This window comes from Rhinatrema bivittatum, chromosome 1 (genome assembly GCF_901001135.1).
Source record: "Rhinatrema bivittatum chromosome 1, aRhiBiv1.1, whole genome shotgun sequence".
Classification (NCBI taxonomy): Eukaryota; Metazoa; Chordata; class Amphibia; order Gymnophiona; family Rhinatrematidae; genus Rhinatrema; species Rhinatrema bivittatum.
This window is the reverse complement of record NC_042615.1, coordinates 88,575,861-88,593,987: the sequence shown is the minus strand read 5'-3', so window position 1 is coordinate 88,593,987 and position 18,127 is coordinate 88,575,861. Positions and strand designations below refer to the sequence as shown.

Genomic DNA, 18,127 nt, shown 5'->3' with positions numbered 1-18,127 from the left:
GTAAACCGAGATCAAAAGAACATGCGTTTGTTTACGTTTTCAAAGGGTGGGACATCACAGTCACAAGGTTCCGTTCTCTATGACGCCATAAATTGGCGAAAAAGGCTTTCTAATGGTCATTTCCGGCGCCGAAGGGTTGCGTGAGGTTAGAGACCTTTCGTGGAGGTTGGGTTTTTTTTGTTTTTTTTTTGTGGGAAGCGCGTGCGCAGCGAGAGCTCGCTTTTCCTAAAGCGCACGCGCCCCTCTTGTGGACTTATGAGGCGGAGAGGGGCCGGCGGACGTGGGGTGATGCGTATCCAGAGTGCGCATGCGGGCGGACTTTTGCTAAGGGCTATGGCGGGAGGCGCGAAAAGGAGAGAGCCGGCTGTGGAGCAGCAGCAGCAGCAGGAAGAGAAGGAGGTAATCGCGTCTCTGTATCTCTATTGCGTGCTGATGTACGGCCTGCGGACCTTGGGTCTGCAGCAGTGGCGCAGTTCAATTCCTCGCAGGCCCTATCGGAGGGAAGCTCTAGTGCTTCAGCGTAGAGCATCGCTATCGGGCGGGACCTGGAGAGAAACAAATTAAGAGGGTAGATTGATTTATGAAATTGTGCTATCTGTTAGTCTAAGGGAATCAATAAAAGTGTAAAAACGTCTGACAATCATACAGATTGTCAAAGACCGTTCAGTGAGCCCCATTATCCTTCCTGCTATAATGTAGAGGCGAATTTACCTCTGGCTTAACTTTAATGTTCTTGCAACTAAGTACTGTTTACTCTGCGCCTCTTGAATTTTGATGCCTCTTTTACCCAAACCATCACTACTGGTGAATGGTTTAAAAGCTGGGGAAGGGGCATGACAAGCAGACATGATTTTATAAGGCCAATTTCTCTTAGGAAGCTATGCTAAAAAGTCTTATTTTGCTATATAGCCTTAACTTTGTTTTCACCTTTACAGTATAAATGCATTTTACAAGTGTTAAGTGGGCTTTTAAAAATTGCTGCAATATATGCCATAGGATATTTACATGTAAGAGCTATGTGTGTAAATGGCTTTAGAAAATTGCTATGATAGTTTGCTACATCTATGTGCATAACTCCTTTGAAAGTTACCTCCTTACTGTTGTGTTTACATCTTTCTTCCTGGGTATTTTTTTGTATCTGCCTTTTTGAGATGTGCATTTTGAAGGGAAACCATTTTTCCCTCGTGTTTTCTGCCACCTCTTTTAAGTGCATTTATAATGAATGAAAGTACTTATTGTGTTTTGTTTTTCTTTCTGTCTGTCCTTAGTCATCTTTTTGTTATACCATGTTAAATGGATGTATTTATTATGAGAATTTTTGTGACTTGCTGTGCTATCAGAGTACTTGGAGTGAGAGAATGAATGCACAGCAGCTATTGGAGATAAAAAGGAGAGATTGACAAAACTGTGCAGTAGTCAAGACAATATAGGGAAACAAGATCCAAATATTGGGGTGATGGAGTGGGTATATCAAAGCTTTTGACATTGTGCTGCATAGGAGGCTCATGAACAAAATGAGAAGCCTAGAAATGGGTACCAAGGTGGCAAACTGGATTATAAACTGGTTGACTGACAGCAAAAGTGATGAATGGAGTGCCTCAAGGATCTGTTCAGTATCTTTGTGAGTGACATAGTTGGAAGGGTTAGAAGAAAAAGTTTTTGTATTTTTGCAGATGACACTAAGAATTGCAATAGACTGGACATGCCTGAAAGCAGAGAGAATGAAAAATGATCTAAAAAAGCTAGAGAAATGGTCTAAGGTTTGGCAGCTGGGATTCAGCACCAAGAAGTTCAGATTCATGTATTTGGCATGCAGAAATCAAAAGGAAATCAAAAGGACTATTATGTGCATGGACCAGGAAAGAGACCTTAGGATGATAATGACTGATCTGAAGGCAGTAAAGCAACATGACAAGGTGGTAGCTAAGATTGGAGGGTTGCTGGGCTGCATAGAGAGAGGCATAACTATCAGAAAAAAAGTGTTCCTCTGTTTTCAGGCAGGCCAATCCCCACAAGTAGGTTGTGCAGCACTACGAGCAGATGGAGATGGAGTAAAGCTGATGTCACTGATATATAGCCCTGCCCCAACAGCCTGTCAGTATTCTCAGTCTCCATCAGATGGTGGACATGTTTCCCTACTGGGGATTGCTTGTAGTGTAAAAAAAAAAAAAGTTTAATAGCACTGCTTGAACTCCTGAGGTGTGATATTGGTGGGTTCCTCCCTTAGATGAGCGCCTTTAGTCTGGCAGCCTTTCAGACAGGGACTAAAAAAAAAAAAAGGCAAAGTGGTTGAAGAGGGAGCCAGAGACCCAGTTGGCTCTCAGCCAGGGAGGGCTGAGCTCAGGTAAAAAAAATAAAATAAATAATAATCTAAGATGAAAAAGAAGAGAGTAGGGAGGCTTAATTTCTCCTATTAATTGCTGGGTCTTCTGCCCTCGGCATGAGTGGTTGGCATCTTTCCCTTCTCCCTCTCACGTCTCAGGGGAGTGTTTAGTGAGGTGTGGAGGCAGCGCAGGCTCAGCAAGCTGAGCAGCCTTTGGTTAGGCCCCGCTCCCAGGCTTGAGTTTGAGCCACTTGGTAGGGTGCAACGGTGTTTTTGCACACTTCCATGTGCTCCCACCCGTCATGGGGTAGTGTACTGACATTGCCACACTCGTGAGTGTGTACTGAGCATCTACTTGAGCATGCACTCTGCATCGGTTTGGGCACATACTGAGCACGAGTGTCCTTAAGCATGTACTGAGCATGTATCTTATTATGGTGCCAGTGACAAGTCTGATTGCTTAGCAATTGTGCTGCTTGCCATATGCAAGCAATACAGCCAGGGAATTCTGTCAGTGCTGCCTGGATACTCGAGGTGATTTGCCTCCAACTGATTTTGCTGACTTGTCAAGGGGAATTGGAACTGAGGCGACACAATGAGGGTGTCCCCTTCAGTTAACTCTATGACAGGGGTATCTTCAGGAGATGTTTGGTCAGAGAATTTCAGATTGGGCCTATGAGGCCTGGTATGGACCCATCTTCCTTTTCCTGGGTGAAATTTTTCCAGGGACTACAGACCTTTATGAAAGCTTTCCCTTCGAAATCGGGGTTGCCTTCTTGGATTTCCCAATGGTCCTCTATCACGTGCAAGCTACACAGTGCAGTGGTCTCTAAAGATGATCAGGAGGATGTGGGTAAAGATGACTCTTTACGATTTTGGTTTCTCCCCTCTGGAAAAGGGGGAAATTCCCCTGGATTTAGAGCCCCGTAGAACACTGCTCCATTTCTTTCATAAAGATGAGTTGCTGAATTTATTTCAGATTCTGGAGGTGATTCTATGGGTGCGCAAAAGAAGGATTCTCTTTTGGTCACCCTACACAAAGTGTCATGTTGTATTTCCTCTCCTGATGTCTGCACAAATGTGCCTATTTTGCATTTTTTGTTTTTCAGTGTTTCTGTAAAATTTGATATTAAGATAAATACTGTGGTGTACTTGCAGTGCAGGGAAGCAACTAAAGATGTCAAGAAGGGGAGATTGGAGCAGGCAGATGTGCCAGACAGCTTGCGGAAAGACGTGCAGAGTCTTTACAGACTTCCCTTGCCTGAAGACTTTTTCCACTTTTGGAAGTTCTGTCTTGACCTAGGTTCTACAGAACCCTGTGGTAGGTTGCAAAAATTATAACCATTACTGCCTTGAATATATGTATTACAAAACTACAAAAGGAAACTGTGGTTCGGGGAGATTCCATGATGAGATGGTCAGGATTGCCCCTTCTGTTCCATTTTCTCCACCACTAATGTCCTTATTTTGATGCTGGCCTTGTCTGGATTGGAGGTGGAGAAACTTCAGTCTAAGGGTTTTTCTCCTTTGTGCTATGTTCATTCTGCTGTTTCTTACTCTCTTTTTTTCCCCAGAGCAAGGCTGCTTATTTCTGCAGTGCACCAAACTTTGTTAGCAGGAGCCCTGAGGTTTGGTACTAGGGAAGTCAGCGTTCGGGTCTTTATGTGGCCACAGTTAAGCGCTTGTCATGTGCTAGGTAGGTTCTATGTGGGAGAGGACTGCATGCATATCACAGGGACACTTAATGGATGGGTATCAGAGGAAGATTCTGTTTAATCCTTGGCAAACGCAAATACCTGTTAGCAGAGCAGATGTGACAGGGTTGATGGGGGTAGCACTGGCTGAGGTTTCCTGATGGCAGACAGTTTGAAAGACATGATATGTTTGGCCTGCAGGTGGAAGAAAAGAGAATGAGGAATGAAATTATTTTCTGGACTTGGTTTGTAGCTTCTCTTGGAAAAGAGTAAGGTCGCTCTTAATCCACAAAACTCCAGCCAATGAAATAACATTATTTTAAGATGAGTAAGTTGGCCTTGTCAAAATGTTTCACCTTTTCTTCTGACTGGCAAATAATCAGATCACATTAGTGCACTAAATACATAGATGCTCATATTATTCTATGTTGTCTTCATGGTTTGCTTTAAAAAAAAAAAAAAAAAAATCTACATTTTTGTGTGGTTGCACATGTATGTAGTGTATTCCCAGGTGTCTCAGATTGATTTGGTCTCAGTAAAAAATGTCCTTTTAATGGATGTAGATCTGTGGTAGTGGTGGGCGTTGACACGCTCTGAATTACTAAAGCAGTGACATGAACTTCAGAGTCCCAATCAAGAATGATGCTTTTTAAGCTTAGAATTTAAGTTCAGGCTCCATGCATTCTGAAAAAGCCTCGGTTGTGTAAGAGCCAAAAGGATCTGCGCTTATGCTGAGCTTTGCTGACATGGACTGTTAAGTATCTGCGTGAGATGCAAAAGGCCAAATATCTGGCATAATATGTCTCACAAGAAGAAACACAGTTTCCTGCAGATCTTGCAATCTGGAGCAGAATTTCCAAAATCAGTTCATGAAAATGCCACTTGTTGTGGATAACCAAAATAAACACTCAGTACTGGCAGTTTAAAGAAATCTTTATCTAGATATGGAATATTCCAGGAGAGTGTGATATTACTAGCTAGGCATTTCAGAAGCAGTCTCAGAGCATTGTTGACACAATAGATTAGATTAGCACCTCCAGTTTACACACACATGAGTGGTTTGCATATCATTTTCCAAATTGGGTTATATTAACACGACATCCTCTTTATAGACGGATGCAGTATCAGTATGTAGAACATGGACGCTCAACACTGAGCGCTTACTTTCCTAACGCTCGCCCACCTCTCCTGGGCGCTTGATATAATATTTAAATGACCTATCGTGCTAAAAAGGGCTCGCTAGGGAAAATTGTGTGTCCCTGGCATGTCCTTGGCATCAGGTGTGCAGGAGACATGGCTGGGTGCCCAGCAGATGATGTGACCTAAGCTCCTTCCTCCACAAGGTCTGGCCCAGTGGACTAAGTGGTCGGGGTCGGACCCAGGGGTCTTGTACCTGAAATCAGGAATCTGAGGTCCATATGATAAAACTGCCCTTGCCAGACTGCAAATCATCTTCTCCTTCCCAGGCCAGGAACCCCTGCCGGAGACCCTCCGGCTGTTACTGATTGGTCCATTTCACTTCAAAGGACCAATCCCCTTTCAGGACAGCCTTCTGAATGGTGATCTGGCCCTTTTTTGCTGACATGTGCCAGTGAATGGACCAATTAATAAGTGAAGGAGTAAATTTAATGGCAGTAAGTGAAAAGGACCAATTCGGAACAGCCCTGCAGGAGGGTCTCCGGCAGGGGTTCCTGGCCAGGAGGGAGGGCAGTTTTATCATATGGACCTCTGATTCCCGATTTTAGGTACAGGACCCCTGTATCTGATCCGGACTGCTTGGTCCATGGAGTCAGACCTTGGAGGTGGTCAGACCATTTTTTTTTTTTTAACCTTACTCCTTTTTCTGTTCCTCTGACTTAATGTTGCCATGATATTAAGTCAGAGGAAGTACAGAAAAGCAGTATTTTCTGCTTTTCTGTATACTTTTTGGGCTCCTCAAAAATGCTCCAGGGCAATGTGCGTGTTAGGTGCACATTCTTTTTTTTTTTTTCACATCGGGTAGAATAACTAATAGCCTCCTCAACATGAATTTACATGTGATCGGTGCTATTAGCTACGCATGTGAATGGATGTGCGTTTTGGATGTGCTAACCCCCGTTTTTTGCGTCGGGGATTATAGACGTGTGTCCAAACACGCATTGAGCCATGAGCTGCCAGTTAATAGGGTAGTACTATAATTTTATCTCGTGAATGGGGCTGGGATTCTTGTAAATTATGCAATTTCTTTTAAATAGAGCCCAGAAGGCAGGAATAAAACTTAAGGCTGAATTTTGACGAACATTTCGAATTCTGGCCTACATTCTAGCATTTCAGCATATTCTGGCATGTGAGCAACCTTGAATAATTTTAAGTCTTATCAGTGTCATTTCATTGTGTAGTAATTGCTTAATTAGGAAAACCTTTTCAAAGCACTTTAGCAGGACATACTCAGTCTGGATCATGAACTGTTTTACCATTGGCAGCCTTTTTTTTTTTTTTTTTGACAGTAGGTTTACAGATCTAACTTTCTGTCCCTGACATGCCGTACTGGAGACTTGTTTCTAGCGCCACTTCCATGGATGTTTATGGATTTCCTTTGTCTTGCAGATGTGCTGAAATCAAGTCTGGGGCTTCAACTGGTAGGTCCCTATGATATCCTCTCTGGAAAGCACAAAACGGCAAAAAATGCATCCAAGTTGAATTATAACCTGCATTGGAGATTTTTCTATGACCCTCCTGAGTTCCAGACTGTTCTTGTGGGGGACAGCAAGACACAGTATCACCTGGGATATTTCAGGTAAGAAGCACTAGCTTGTTGCCTACTGACGCTGCACTTGAATCATTTCAGGCTCAAAATATATCTATAGAAGTTCTTGGGCTATTGGAGGTCTGGGCCAGGGCTCTCTGCTTTTTTGCTTTTGTGACTCTCTTGCTGCAAAATTTCAGGAACTGGACTTGTTAAACACTTTCCCTGCCCTGACGTCTGATGCTCATTTCATTTCCAGTAAATTGGAAAAACTGCAGAGCAGTATGGCATTGGCATAATCATCGGCGGTGGGGCTGGAAATTACCCCTGGGTTTTGCAAAAGAGGTGAAGAGGTTATAAATAGAAAATTTAGACTCCGTGTAATCTATTTTTTTTTTTTTTTTTTTTTTTTAAATCTTGCTAGTTTAGATTTTGATTTTGTTTTGCTAGTTTTCCTGTAATTGTTTTTTTAAATATTTGCATTCTTACTTTTTTTTTTTTTTACTTTCTCCTTCCAGGCACTATCCCCTCTTCTCCCTGCTACTTCCACTCCTCCCTCCAGATGCACAGTCACCCCCCCCCTCCACCCAGCATACTAGTAGAGTGTAATGAGAGGAGAAAAGACTGCAAGAGATGTGTAAGAGAGTAGCATAAAAGGGGATGTGGAGAAAGAGAAGGCATGAAAAGTTAGAAATAAAATAGAAAGGGATGAAAACCAAACAAAATTAACCCATTCACAGTCTGAGAGAACCAATTTTTTTTTTTTGTTTCATTTTCAAAAAAGTATTTAACAAGATTGGAAAAGTATATGCACAGTTTCCAAAGGCATTCTTTATATGCTGTGTCTCAACCCCTTCCCAGTCCATTCTGTCTCTCAAACATACGCTCTGCCCCCTCCCTCCCTCGTAGATCTCTCATCCCCTGCTCACCATTCCTTCCACATTCAACCCACTACTGATGGGAGACAGCAGAAGAGGGGCAGCGGTTCTGCATTGTGCCACATCCTCCTCCTTGTCAGTTCAGGCCCAACTTGTTTTGAATTGTATGTGTGAGGAAGTGTTGTCTGTGTGCTCCATCAACCAGTTGGGGAATATATTTATGGGGGGAAGGGGGGAAAACAGGTATAGAGGATGTCTGTGTTGCAGCTGCCATTGAGGGGAGAAGGCTATATTTGCGTGTGTTCTTTTTATTAGCTGCTCCTCCTGTCACTTTTCATCTGCATGTGTACAGACAGTTTGCATGCATACATTTCTTCCACATGGAGTTTAACATGCATATTTTCCTGTGTGTGTATGTTCCCTCAGCCAGGAATTTTCCACGTGTGCATGTGCAGATGAGAGAGGGCACAGACAACCGCCATCGTCTAACACACAAGATGTGACTTCAGTACTTCACTATAAAGCATGCCTAACGTTGAAGGAGGTTTTTTTTTTTTTTTTCAATAAATTGACTTCATTATGAACCATGCCAGAGCAGTCCAGACGAGTGGGTTGTGTCCCCCTTGCAAGCAGATTGGGGGGGGGGGAATGTTCACAGCTGACCAGTCCCCCAATAAAGATAATAGAAGGACTAGGAGGCATTTCATGAAGTTAGCAGGTAGCATATTTAAGACTAATCGGAGAAAATTCTTTTTCACTCAACGCACAATAAAGCTCTGGAATTTGTTGCCAGAGGATGTGGTTAGTGTAGCTGGGTTCAAAAAAGGTTTGGATAAGTTCTTGGAGGAGAAGTCCATTAATGGCTATTAATCAATTTTACTTAGGGAATAGCCACTGCTATTAATTGCATCAATAGCATGGGATTTTCTTAGTGTTTGGGTAATTGCCAGGTTCTTGTGGCCTGGTTTTGGCCTCTGTTGGAAACAGGATGCTTGATGGACCCTTGGTCTGACCCAGCATGGCAAGTTCATATGTTCTTAAAGATCTGGTTCTGCCTTCAGCTCTCCAGTATTTCTCAGTCTCCAGCAAATGGTGCAGACGTGGGCTGGTGCAGCTATAAGCAAGCTGCTCCCAGTAAGATTTTAGGCCCAGGTTTCTAGGGGAGCGCATAGTCTTGGAGGTGCTCTGGGTGATGGTCCTGATGAGGACTGATTCTCCATTCCCCCTTGAGAACAGACTAAGGGGGCCGATGCAATATTACACGCTCAGGCTAGCGCACAGTTTAACCAGTGATTGGACATGCTAGGCTAGCACCCGTTGCAATAAGGAGATTAGCGTGTCCAAAATGTGCATAGCTAATGGCGTTCATCACTGGTAAATGCCATGTAGATGAGGCTATTACCCTGAAGCAAATATTGCCATGCTCCTGACACTCGCTTTTTAACACAGCAAATTCAGTGCTAGCCCTGGAGCTGATGTTAAGTCTTGCCACGCGTCAAGGGCTCACTAAAATGCAAAAAATCCTGCTTTGTGCTTCCCCCGACTTTTAGTATCGTTACGATACTAAGTAGGAGGAACCACAGAAAGCAGCAACGTGAAAAAAAAAAAAAATCTTGTCGGCGACCAGCTTAGGAAAATGGACGCTCAATTTTCCAGTGGTTGTATGCCCGTTGCCAAGGACACACTTGGGGCGCAGGATTGATCACTAGCAGGTTCTTCTTAGTTCGGCACCTTATTCCCATACTGCATCAGACGCCCAGGAGACGTGGCTATGCGTGCATTCAAAAATGGGTGCCCAGTGTGGACACACAGATTTTTACGTGTGGTTTATTGCATCGGACCCTCTGTGTCTGAGTTCCCATACCAATGGGTTAAGCACCACTACCTTCCCTTGGGGGATCTGTGGCAGCAGTTGCTACTGATAGTACACACACTCTTTCTATTCTGGGAGAGCAACAAGAAGACAGTAAAGTTTATTAAAAAAAAAAAAAAAAAAAGGCTTGTTTCTTGGACTATCTCCCAGTCTCCCTATGGTGCTGTGTCAAATTTGGACTCCTTCACAGGGTCTGAGGTGATCACTTTCCCCTCTCCCTCCCTTAGCTTGCTTCTGGTTAAGCTGTAAAAAGAGGGAGGCAGAAACAATTCAGTCATATGGCTCAGTGTGTCAGCTGGTGAATTGTGCCTGACTTGTGAGTAGGTGGGTGCAATCTGCCCAAGGTCAAAACTGGGTGGGTTCCCCAGATTTATCCACAGTGGAAACACTGGTAGGCACCACTCCTGTTCTTCGGCATGGGTTTGGATATCCTTATAGGCCTGCATGTGATCCTGATGGGAGCCTGGACTTTCATTAGACTTGAGTTCTGAAAGTGCAAGCATGGGTTTGCCTTCTCTCTTTCTTCTGGTTAGAGGATTCTTCCCTGTAAGATCCCTTCCATTCTATTTTCCAACCTTGGCTGTTGAGAGAACGAGGCTACATAGTGGGTACTTAGTGTCGGGTTACCTCGTTTGTTGGCATGAAAAAGGACCACATAGTGGACCTGACTTAGGTGCCGATGTAATAAGGTGTGCTGAAGCTGCTGCGGGTTTGCATGCGCGTTTTCCCGTGCAAAACCCTATACGGGGATGTAATAAGGGTTTTAGGGCAAGGAAAAAAGCATGTACGAATGCGTTTACAGACCCATGGTTTTTCTGCGCGAGTACATGCTAATGGCATGCAAAATAGGCGATAACTTAATCATAGGTAATGCAGGGAGTAGCGCTAATGCTAGTGTGGGTTTTTAACGCCATGGTCAGGGCACGAGTTAAGTGTCAGCACAGACTTGGGGGGGCTATTTTATTCCATTGCTTTTATGTGGTGCGGGTGTGTATCCGTGCAGCTCTGGTGTGATTTTTATGATGGAGATTTCTGATTGTGTCCAACTGTACCTGATGCTGTGGTAAATCCTGCAGGTTCACAAAAGATGATAGTAGCAGAAGGTTTGACAGGTAACAGAGGTCATGGCAGGAGAGAGAGGTTCAGGAGGGAACAGGCAGAGAAGAGGGATCCTGAGAGCAGATAGGTGCCTAGCTAAGCAGGAATCTGGCCACTCGGGCACCAAAATAGGTGCTTTTCTAGCCATGAATCTGGCCACTTGGGTGCTGAGCTAGGTGCTCAGCTTGCTGAGAATCTGGACGATCTGGCATCCAGAAAGGCACCTGGATAATCGCCAACCTGAATGCTCCTGGCACCTGCCTGTCTGGGCACCCGAGCACCCTGAATCAAGCCCTGCTGAGCGCCTATCTCGGTGCCCCGTGTGTCCAGATTGGTGATTAGGCACTTTTCTGGGTGCCAGATTTGCACCAAGCTGAGTGCTTATCTTGGCGCCTGAGCAGCCAGATTCTTGCCAGACTGTGAGCGCCTGTCTTAGTGCCTGAGCATCCAGATTCATGCCCAGCTGAGCACCTATCTTGCTGTTTATACCAGTGTGAATTATCACCCTTGAAAATATTTGCCATTTTTTTTCTGCAGCACAAAGTTATTTGAAATATTAAAAATACATTCCAGGGTTATACTTTCACTGAATAGGGAGACCTGTTCGCTTTTTCACTTTTATGCGTGAATTATCGATGCGGCTTTTCTGTGCTGATGTGGCCGCTTATTACATAGGGCCTTACCGCGCTTAGGTACGCCCATTTCTTAATGACTGCGTTTATTTCTGCATGCAAATCATTTGCATAATTTTATTTTTACATCTCGCAGAGGCGCCAGCTTTAGCTGCGCGTGGTAATAAAAACCTGTTTTGCCGTGGGTCTTATTACATTGGCCTCTTTGAGTTTGGAGCCTCTACAAGGTCAATTTGTGGAGGAGACAATATTTCCCTTCACGGGATCCATTCTTTTAATTTTGTTCTATAGAAAGACTGTTTTTATAAAGACATAACTTGCAGATCTGAGAGCAGAGACAAGCTCTGGCTTGCTGCAAAGTAAAAAAAAACAAAAAAAAAACTCAGATGGAATGCTTTCTTCTAGGAGGTCAAGAATGCAAGTCCTCCGCTGTGGAAGGGCTATTTCTTAGCATCCAGACAGTTGGATCCAGAACCACTGCTTTTATTCACCTCTACTAGCAGATGGAGATGGAGCAAAGCTGACATCACAGTATATATACCACTGTAGTGAGGACAGCCTGCCAGTACTTTGTCTCTAGCAAATGGTGGATGTGCATCTCCCTACTGGAGATTGCTTCAAGTTTTAGAAGGAAAAAGGAAAGTTAATTCGCCCCGCTCTCCTGAGGTGATACCAAATGGACCCTCCCCCAGTTGAGAATTCCTTAGGTGATTTCTGAGGTCCCTCAGATGAATGCCTTAGTCTGGTAGCTGTTTTTTCAGCTGATTATATCGGCTGAAAGACAGCGGGTGTAGAAAGCCGAGCGTGGCGGTGATGGTATTTTCCCTCTTCTCCCTCCCCCCCCCCCCCCCCCCCCCCCCCCCCACCGCAGCCAGAGAAGGACACTATACTCAGCTGGGACAGGATTAACTCGGCTAAAGCTAAAACAAAAAAAAATAAGAGAACTGAGAGGGAAGGTTTTTTGTAGGGCTTCCTCCTTTCTATGGTCTCCGTGCTTGGCGTGCCGATCTGACATTCATTCCTGCCTCAGAGGGTAGTTTTAGGGACATGGATATCCTGATGGATTGAACAGCTCTTTTGGGCTAGGCCCCGCTCTTAGGCTTTTCTCTGTGTGCTGCCTGGTAGGCCGCGGCAGCATTTTTGCACGTTTTCCTGTGCATTAGACTGCCCTTTTCAGGACAGTCTATTTGTGCGAGTGCGTCCAGCTGTGCATCAGTTGTGCACCCAGTTTTTTGGACGCTTAGTTGGATGCCTGCTTGGGTGTCTAATTTGGGTGTGCACTTTCCTGTACGCACGATCTGGGTGGCATTGAGAGTGCTCAGTTTTTGGGAACTCATCAGGCTCAGGATTGAATGCTTAAAATTTGGACGCCTATTTTTTTTTTTTTTTTTTACAGCACGAATTCAGCTGGACGCACACCTTTCAGTTTCCTGTTAAGTGTACTGACAGACTGGTGCCTATAGCTAAAAAACCTATGTGCCTTATCCTCTGTGTTGCTTGTCATATTTGGGCATCTCAGCCTGGTGTTCCCTCTAACTTGTGCCAGAGCTGCTTGGAGGCTCAGGGAAAATTGCCTTCTTCTGATTTTTACTAAGCCTGGTTCTTCTCAGCCTGGATGGGAGAGGGCCTGCCTTGCTCCTGTGGTCCTTCCCCAGATGCTGCACCAGTTTCCAGGAACTATTGACCTGCTGCTGCCTCTGGTGCGAGCTGGTCATCTATGATGATTACCTCCTCGGCCTCCATGGACGATGGGGTGAGAGAAATGGGTGCTGGAGGGGTAGGTGGTATTGCTGGCGGTCGCATTGCTGCCTGCGCCTTGGTGGGTGGTTGAGGAGGTGGTGGTAGTGGTGCCTCTCTGACCTCCTCCAGTTCCTCTTCGGATGTGCTTGGAGGTGTGTGAAATGAGAAATATCAAAGCGTCACTAAGATTCAACTGGGTGGGGGGGAGGGGTCCTGAACGGTGGGTTGGAGGAGGTTATTTGTCAAGATTTATCAATTGCTCACAGATGATATAGGCTGGCATGATTTCAGGCAAACCTTTAATAGCTGTGAGTGATTATAATTTACATTATTAAACATATAGACTGCAAACTTCCTACAATATAGTTTTCAGTGCACTTTACATAACCATTAAACTATATTCACTTTTTGTCTCATGTTTCCTACTTCGATGTGAAACCAATGCCACATATCTTCCTGTGCCCACGCTGGGTACATAGGGCCTGGAGGTAATCCCAGTCCTGTTATCAGAGCCTCCACACTCTTCTTCAAAGCCTCCCCCTGGTGGGTACCAAAAAAAATAAGATTCAGCAGTGCGAGAAAGTGATGTGTGGCCTGCAGCTCCCACCCAGTTCATTAACTTGCTTGCAGGTTTTACCAAAAAAGCATCAGCAATGAACAAATTTGATACAATTGGTCTATGCTAGGAACCTTGATTTTCCACACTTAATAATAATAATAATAATTTATTTATTTTATTTATTTTTAGGTTTTTATATACCGGAAGTTCCTGTATACAATACATATCACTCCGGTTCACAATTAACAGAGAAAACTATCGCCGGGAAGGCAGTTTACATGGAACATACATGGAACATATCGAATAAACTATAATAAAGTACAATCTAATTTAAAACAACTGAAATAAACTTAGGAAATAACTTGGTACATGTAACTGAAGCAAGATGAACATTACATTGCTGCAAGGCAAGGCTGGATGTTTGTTCTTATTGCTATTAGCTCTCTGGGAAAGCTTGATGGAATAGCCAAGTTTTGAGTTTCGCCTTGAAAGTAATGTGGCATGGTTCAAGACGGAGGTCTGGTGGTAGTGAGTTCCAGAGAGACGGGCCCGCTGTGGATAGAGCACGTTTTCTCAGGGTAGATTTTGCAGGTTGTGTGATCATTCTATTCTGGTATGCCGTTCTGGTTGGTTTGTTAGAAGAGTGTAGTTGAAGCTGGAAAGTTAGGTTGAGTGGGGAGATGTTGTGAAGGGCCTTGTGAATCATCATGCAGGTCTTGAACTGAATCCTATATTTGATGGGAAGCCAGTGGAGATGCTGGAGGATCGGGGTGATATGGTCCCTTTTTTTGGCATTGGTAAGTATTCTTGCAGTGGCATTCAGTACCATCTGGAGTGGTTTGGTAGTGTATGCTGGAAGGCCTTGCAGGAGTGAATTACAGTAATCTAATTTAGTGAGAATGATGGCCTGGAGTACTGTGCAGAAGTCCCTATAGAGTAGAAGGGGCTTTAGTTTCTTCAGCACTTGTAATTTAAAGAAGCATTCTTTTGTGGTGTTATTTATGAATTTGTTGAGGCTGAGTCTGTTGTCTAGTAGTACTCCCAGATCTCTCACTTGAGGTGCTGTGGAGTATCCTGAGGCGTCTGGAGGGTTGCTGGATGTTGGCGGGGCAGATTTATCTGGTGCTATTATGAGGATTTCCGTTTTTTTGGTGTTTAGAACGAGGTTGAGGCTGGTTAGAAGATCGTTGATGGATGAGAGGCATTTTTTCCAATGATCCATGGTTTTGTGTATGGTCTCTGTGATAGGTATGAGAATTTGTATGTCATCTGCGTATAGGAAATGGGTGAGTTTGAGGTTAGTAAGCAGATGACAGAGTGGGAGAAGGTAGATGTTGAAGAGGGTGGGGGAGAGTGATGATCCTTGTGGTACCCCCATCTTGGCTTGGATGGGGTGAGATTCCTTATTGTTTATCTTAACTTTGTATGATCTGTTCTCTAAGAAGGATTTAAACCAGTTAAAAGCTGCTCCAGTGATGCCGATATTTGTCAGTTGTTGTAGTAGGTTAGGGTGGTTCACGGTGTCGAAAGCTGAGGAAAGATCCAGGAGCGCGAGGAGACAAGGTTGGCCTTTTTCGAGATTGAAGATGATGGTGTCCGCTAGTGTGGCTAATAAGGATTCGGTGCTTTTTTTCTTTCGGAATCCATATTGATTATTGGTGAGGATATTGTTCTCTTCAAGGAATTCAGCAAGTTGTCTGACAACTTTCTCCATAATTTTAGCTAGCATGGGGAGGTTAGCTATAGGTCTGTAGTTGGCCGGATCTGTGGTGGGAAGGTTGGGTTTTTTGAGGAGAGGTTTGAGCAGTGCTGACTTGAGTTGGTCCGGAACTTGGCCTTGGGCGAGGGAGCAGTTAATGATATTGGCAACTGGCTTGGCAATGATGTCATGGATTGAACTCAGCAGGTTTGATGGTATATGGTCTAAGGGGTGAGAGGACGGTTTTATCTTCTTTAGGATATTCGCTATTTCTAAGGTGGACGTGGGTTCAAGAGATTCAAGGACAGCTGTGTGTGTGATGGGTTGAAAAGCGGTTGATGTAGTTGATTGCTGGTTGTGGTTGTTTGCGAGGCTTGTGAATGGTGTTAGTCCTTTGAGGGGGGCTACGAGTGCTGTGATTTTGTTGTCGAAAAAGTCGGCAAGTTCACTGGCTTTTTTTTGAGCCCCCCCCGAACAATTTTGAAGTTCCTGGAGCAAAAGTTCTTAAACCATAATTGGCCATTTTGACAACAAGAAATCTGCAGGGAGGCCTCAAGGAATTGCTCCTATTATCTTCCCAACTTACCTCTCTGGGGAAGGAAGCCTGGGCATTAAAGCTCACCCTGAGCACCAGCCAGGACTTATCTGCCTGATCCTGGTCTTGGCAGTGCCCAGGGTGAAATTAGAAGTGCCTCTCGTCAGCTATGACTAGCTCTGCAAGGAGCCGGATGTCCTCTTTAAAATTGGGGAGCCTCCCACGTGGCATTTTTGATCCTCAAGTGCTGAGGGCACCGCACAAAATGGACTTCTGGGCATGGCCGCGGGGGATGGATATCCATGATCATGCACACAAGACCACTTCTGTATGGACATCTGTTATCTACGTCAGAACCCTAAATGGACACCCAAATCTCAGATTTTGGCCCTTTGGATGCCCAATGCTTGGCCTTTCCAAGGCGTCCATGCTTTAGGTGGCCTTTCCAAGGCGTCCATTGTCTAGGGCACATGGGCAAAGTGTCCATGCTTTCGGCATCTGTGATGGGTCTGTGTGCCCTAGGTAATGGTTGCCTAAGGCCGCCCAAAGACAAGGCCTTGGGAGTTCTTGTCTAGGGCATGCAGAACTTTTATGGATGTCAGATGACATTTGATAATGAACAGTAGTAATTAGATAAACATATTCACGAGCTGAAAACACTTCATACCATGTAATCTATTGGATGAGTGTGGAAACCTCATAAATTGTGAGCTGCTTTTTGCTTAGGAAGATACCTCACGCTTTGGTTTTGCAGCATTTTAAATGCTGCGTGACAGTCAATTGTGTTGCTTGAGACTGTATTACCTTGTTTCAATCATCGATGACCACACTCGCTGCTATTCATATTTTTTTGGATTTTTCAAAAAGATTTTTGTTTGGAAACTAGACACTTATCATTGCATTGCTTGGACAGCGTTTGAGACAACCAGACACAGTTCATGTTTCGTGGGCTTCGTCAGGGGTGGTGAAGTTGTGCGGTGTGTTCTTTGTCTGTCTCACTGCATGCGCTGCCGCCCATTCTATATGCGGCAGCGCATATATATGATGTACAAATTGTTGATTTGTATTTCATATATATACAGTTTTGTCTAGTGGAAGATTTGATAATGAACGCCCATTCTATATGTCTGAAGGGCCCATAATGGGCGCTGATGGTCTTTCCAAGGTGTCCATGATGTCCCACCACACATTACAAGGTCTCAAGCAAGGTGCTAGGAGAGGAATGCCAATGCAGGAGCCTTGTGAGAGGGTAAGTGGACCTGCCTACAATGGATGGGAATTGCTGAGAGGGCCAGGTTGACACATTTATTTAAGGAGTTTTTATATACCATTATTTGGAATGTCAGAATAACGCCATCATAACTGTTTACAAAATAAGGCAGCAATGGCATTAACTGGTACAAGGGGAGAGGGATGTAAATGATATATGTATCACAGGCACCTTATTCCAGAGAGCAGAGTCCATTAAAGAAATTCAAAATATTTATTAGCACATTTTGAAAAAAATTATATATAATGCATTGGATATGGGTATATCTGTCCTCTGATTACAGCTCCTGAAATAAAACACAAAACAGGATTTAGATTTTGTACCCCAGCGATGGGCTTTGTTGAAAGGCTGAGGGCGTGGTGCAAGCCTTAGGAGTAGGTGGGAGATTTTGTGATGGATGCCCATGCTTGCGAGGCTTAGATGATAGGACAGACTCCAATCCCGAGATGCAGTGAATCTACTGTTATGTTAAGAAAAATATATAAAAGGATTTTGCATAGGCAGTTTGAATCAAGACTGGACCAATATCATGACATGGGGGTCAAGGGTTCTTGGTGTATTTGATGACAACTTAAATGAGAAATAATTGGCAATAATCCTTCAGTGAACATCATAGCCCCCTCGCTGTATTGTCCACTTTTGCTGCTGGTTCAAGAGGTGGATCTGGCGGCAAGTGTTCTGCGACCTCCGCGTCCAAGTCAAAGCACAAACAAATGTTATGTAGCTTGCAGCAGGCTGTAATAATGCTCACCACCTCTCCCGCTGTACTGCAGGGCTCCACCGGAGTGACCCATACATCCTGGATCTGCCTTTGAGTACACCGAAGGTACACTCTCTATCACATTTCTTCTTGTGCTGGCATGAGCCTCGTTATAGTGAATTTTGGCTGCAGTGCGTGGGGCTGGAGCGGAGTTAGCAACCAAGGCTTTCAGCCATGGCCGTCAACACCTATAAAAGGTGTAATCGAGATTGCTAGGGAGACACCAAGCACATACATGGATCCATATGGCATATACATATACTCATTTTATACCCTACCACTCGAATATTACAGTTAACGAAATACTTTGAGAAATTAGCACAACACATGGCGTGCCATCA

The 18,127-nt window shown here is 44.3% G+C and overlaps 1 protein-coding gene across 1 annotated transcript in view; it reads left to right on the top strand.

The window, feature by feature from the left end:
- Positions 1-200: 200 nt before the first annotated feature.
- The window catches only part of LOC115074732 (histone PARylation factor 1), a 76,919-nt gene continuing 58,992 nt past the window's right edge, over positions 201-18,127 (top strand). Inside the window, exons 1-3 of the mRNA XM_029574528.1 lie at positions 201-399; positions 3,482-3,644; positions 6,604-6,793. Coding sequence (XP_029430388.1) covers positions 256-399; positions 3,482-3,644; positions 6,604-6,793 — 497 coding nt within the window. The 5' untranslated portion in view covers positions 201-255. The remainder of the gene's footprint in view (positions 400-3,481; positions 3,645-6,603; positions 6,794-18,127) is intronic.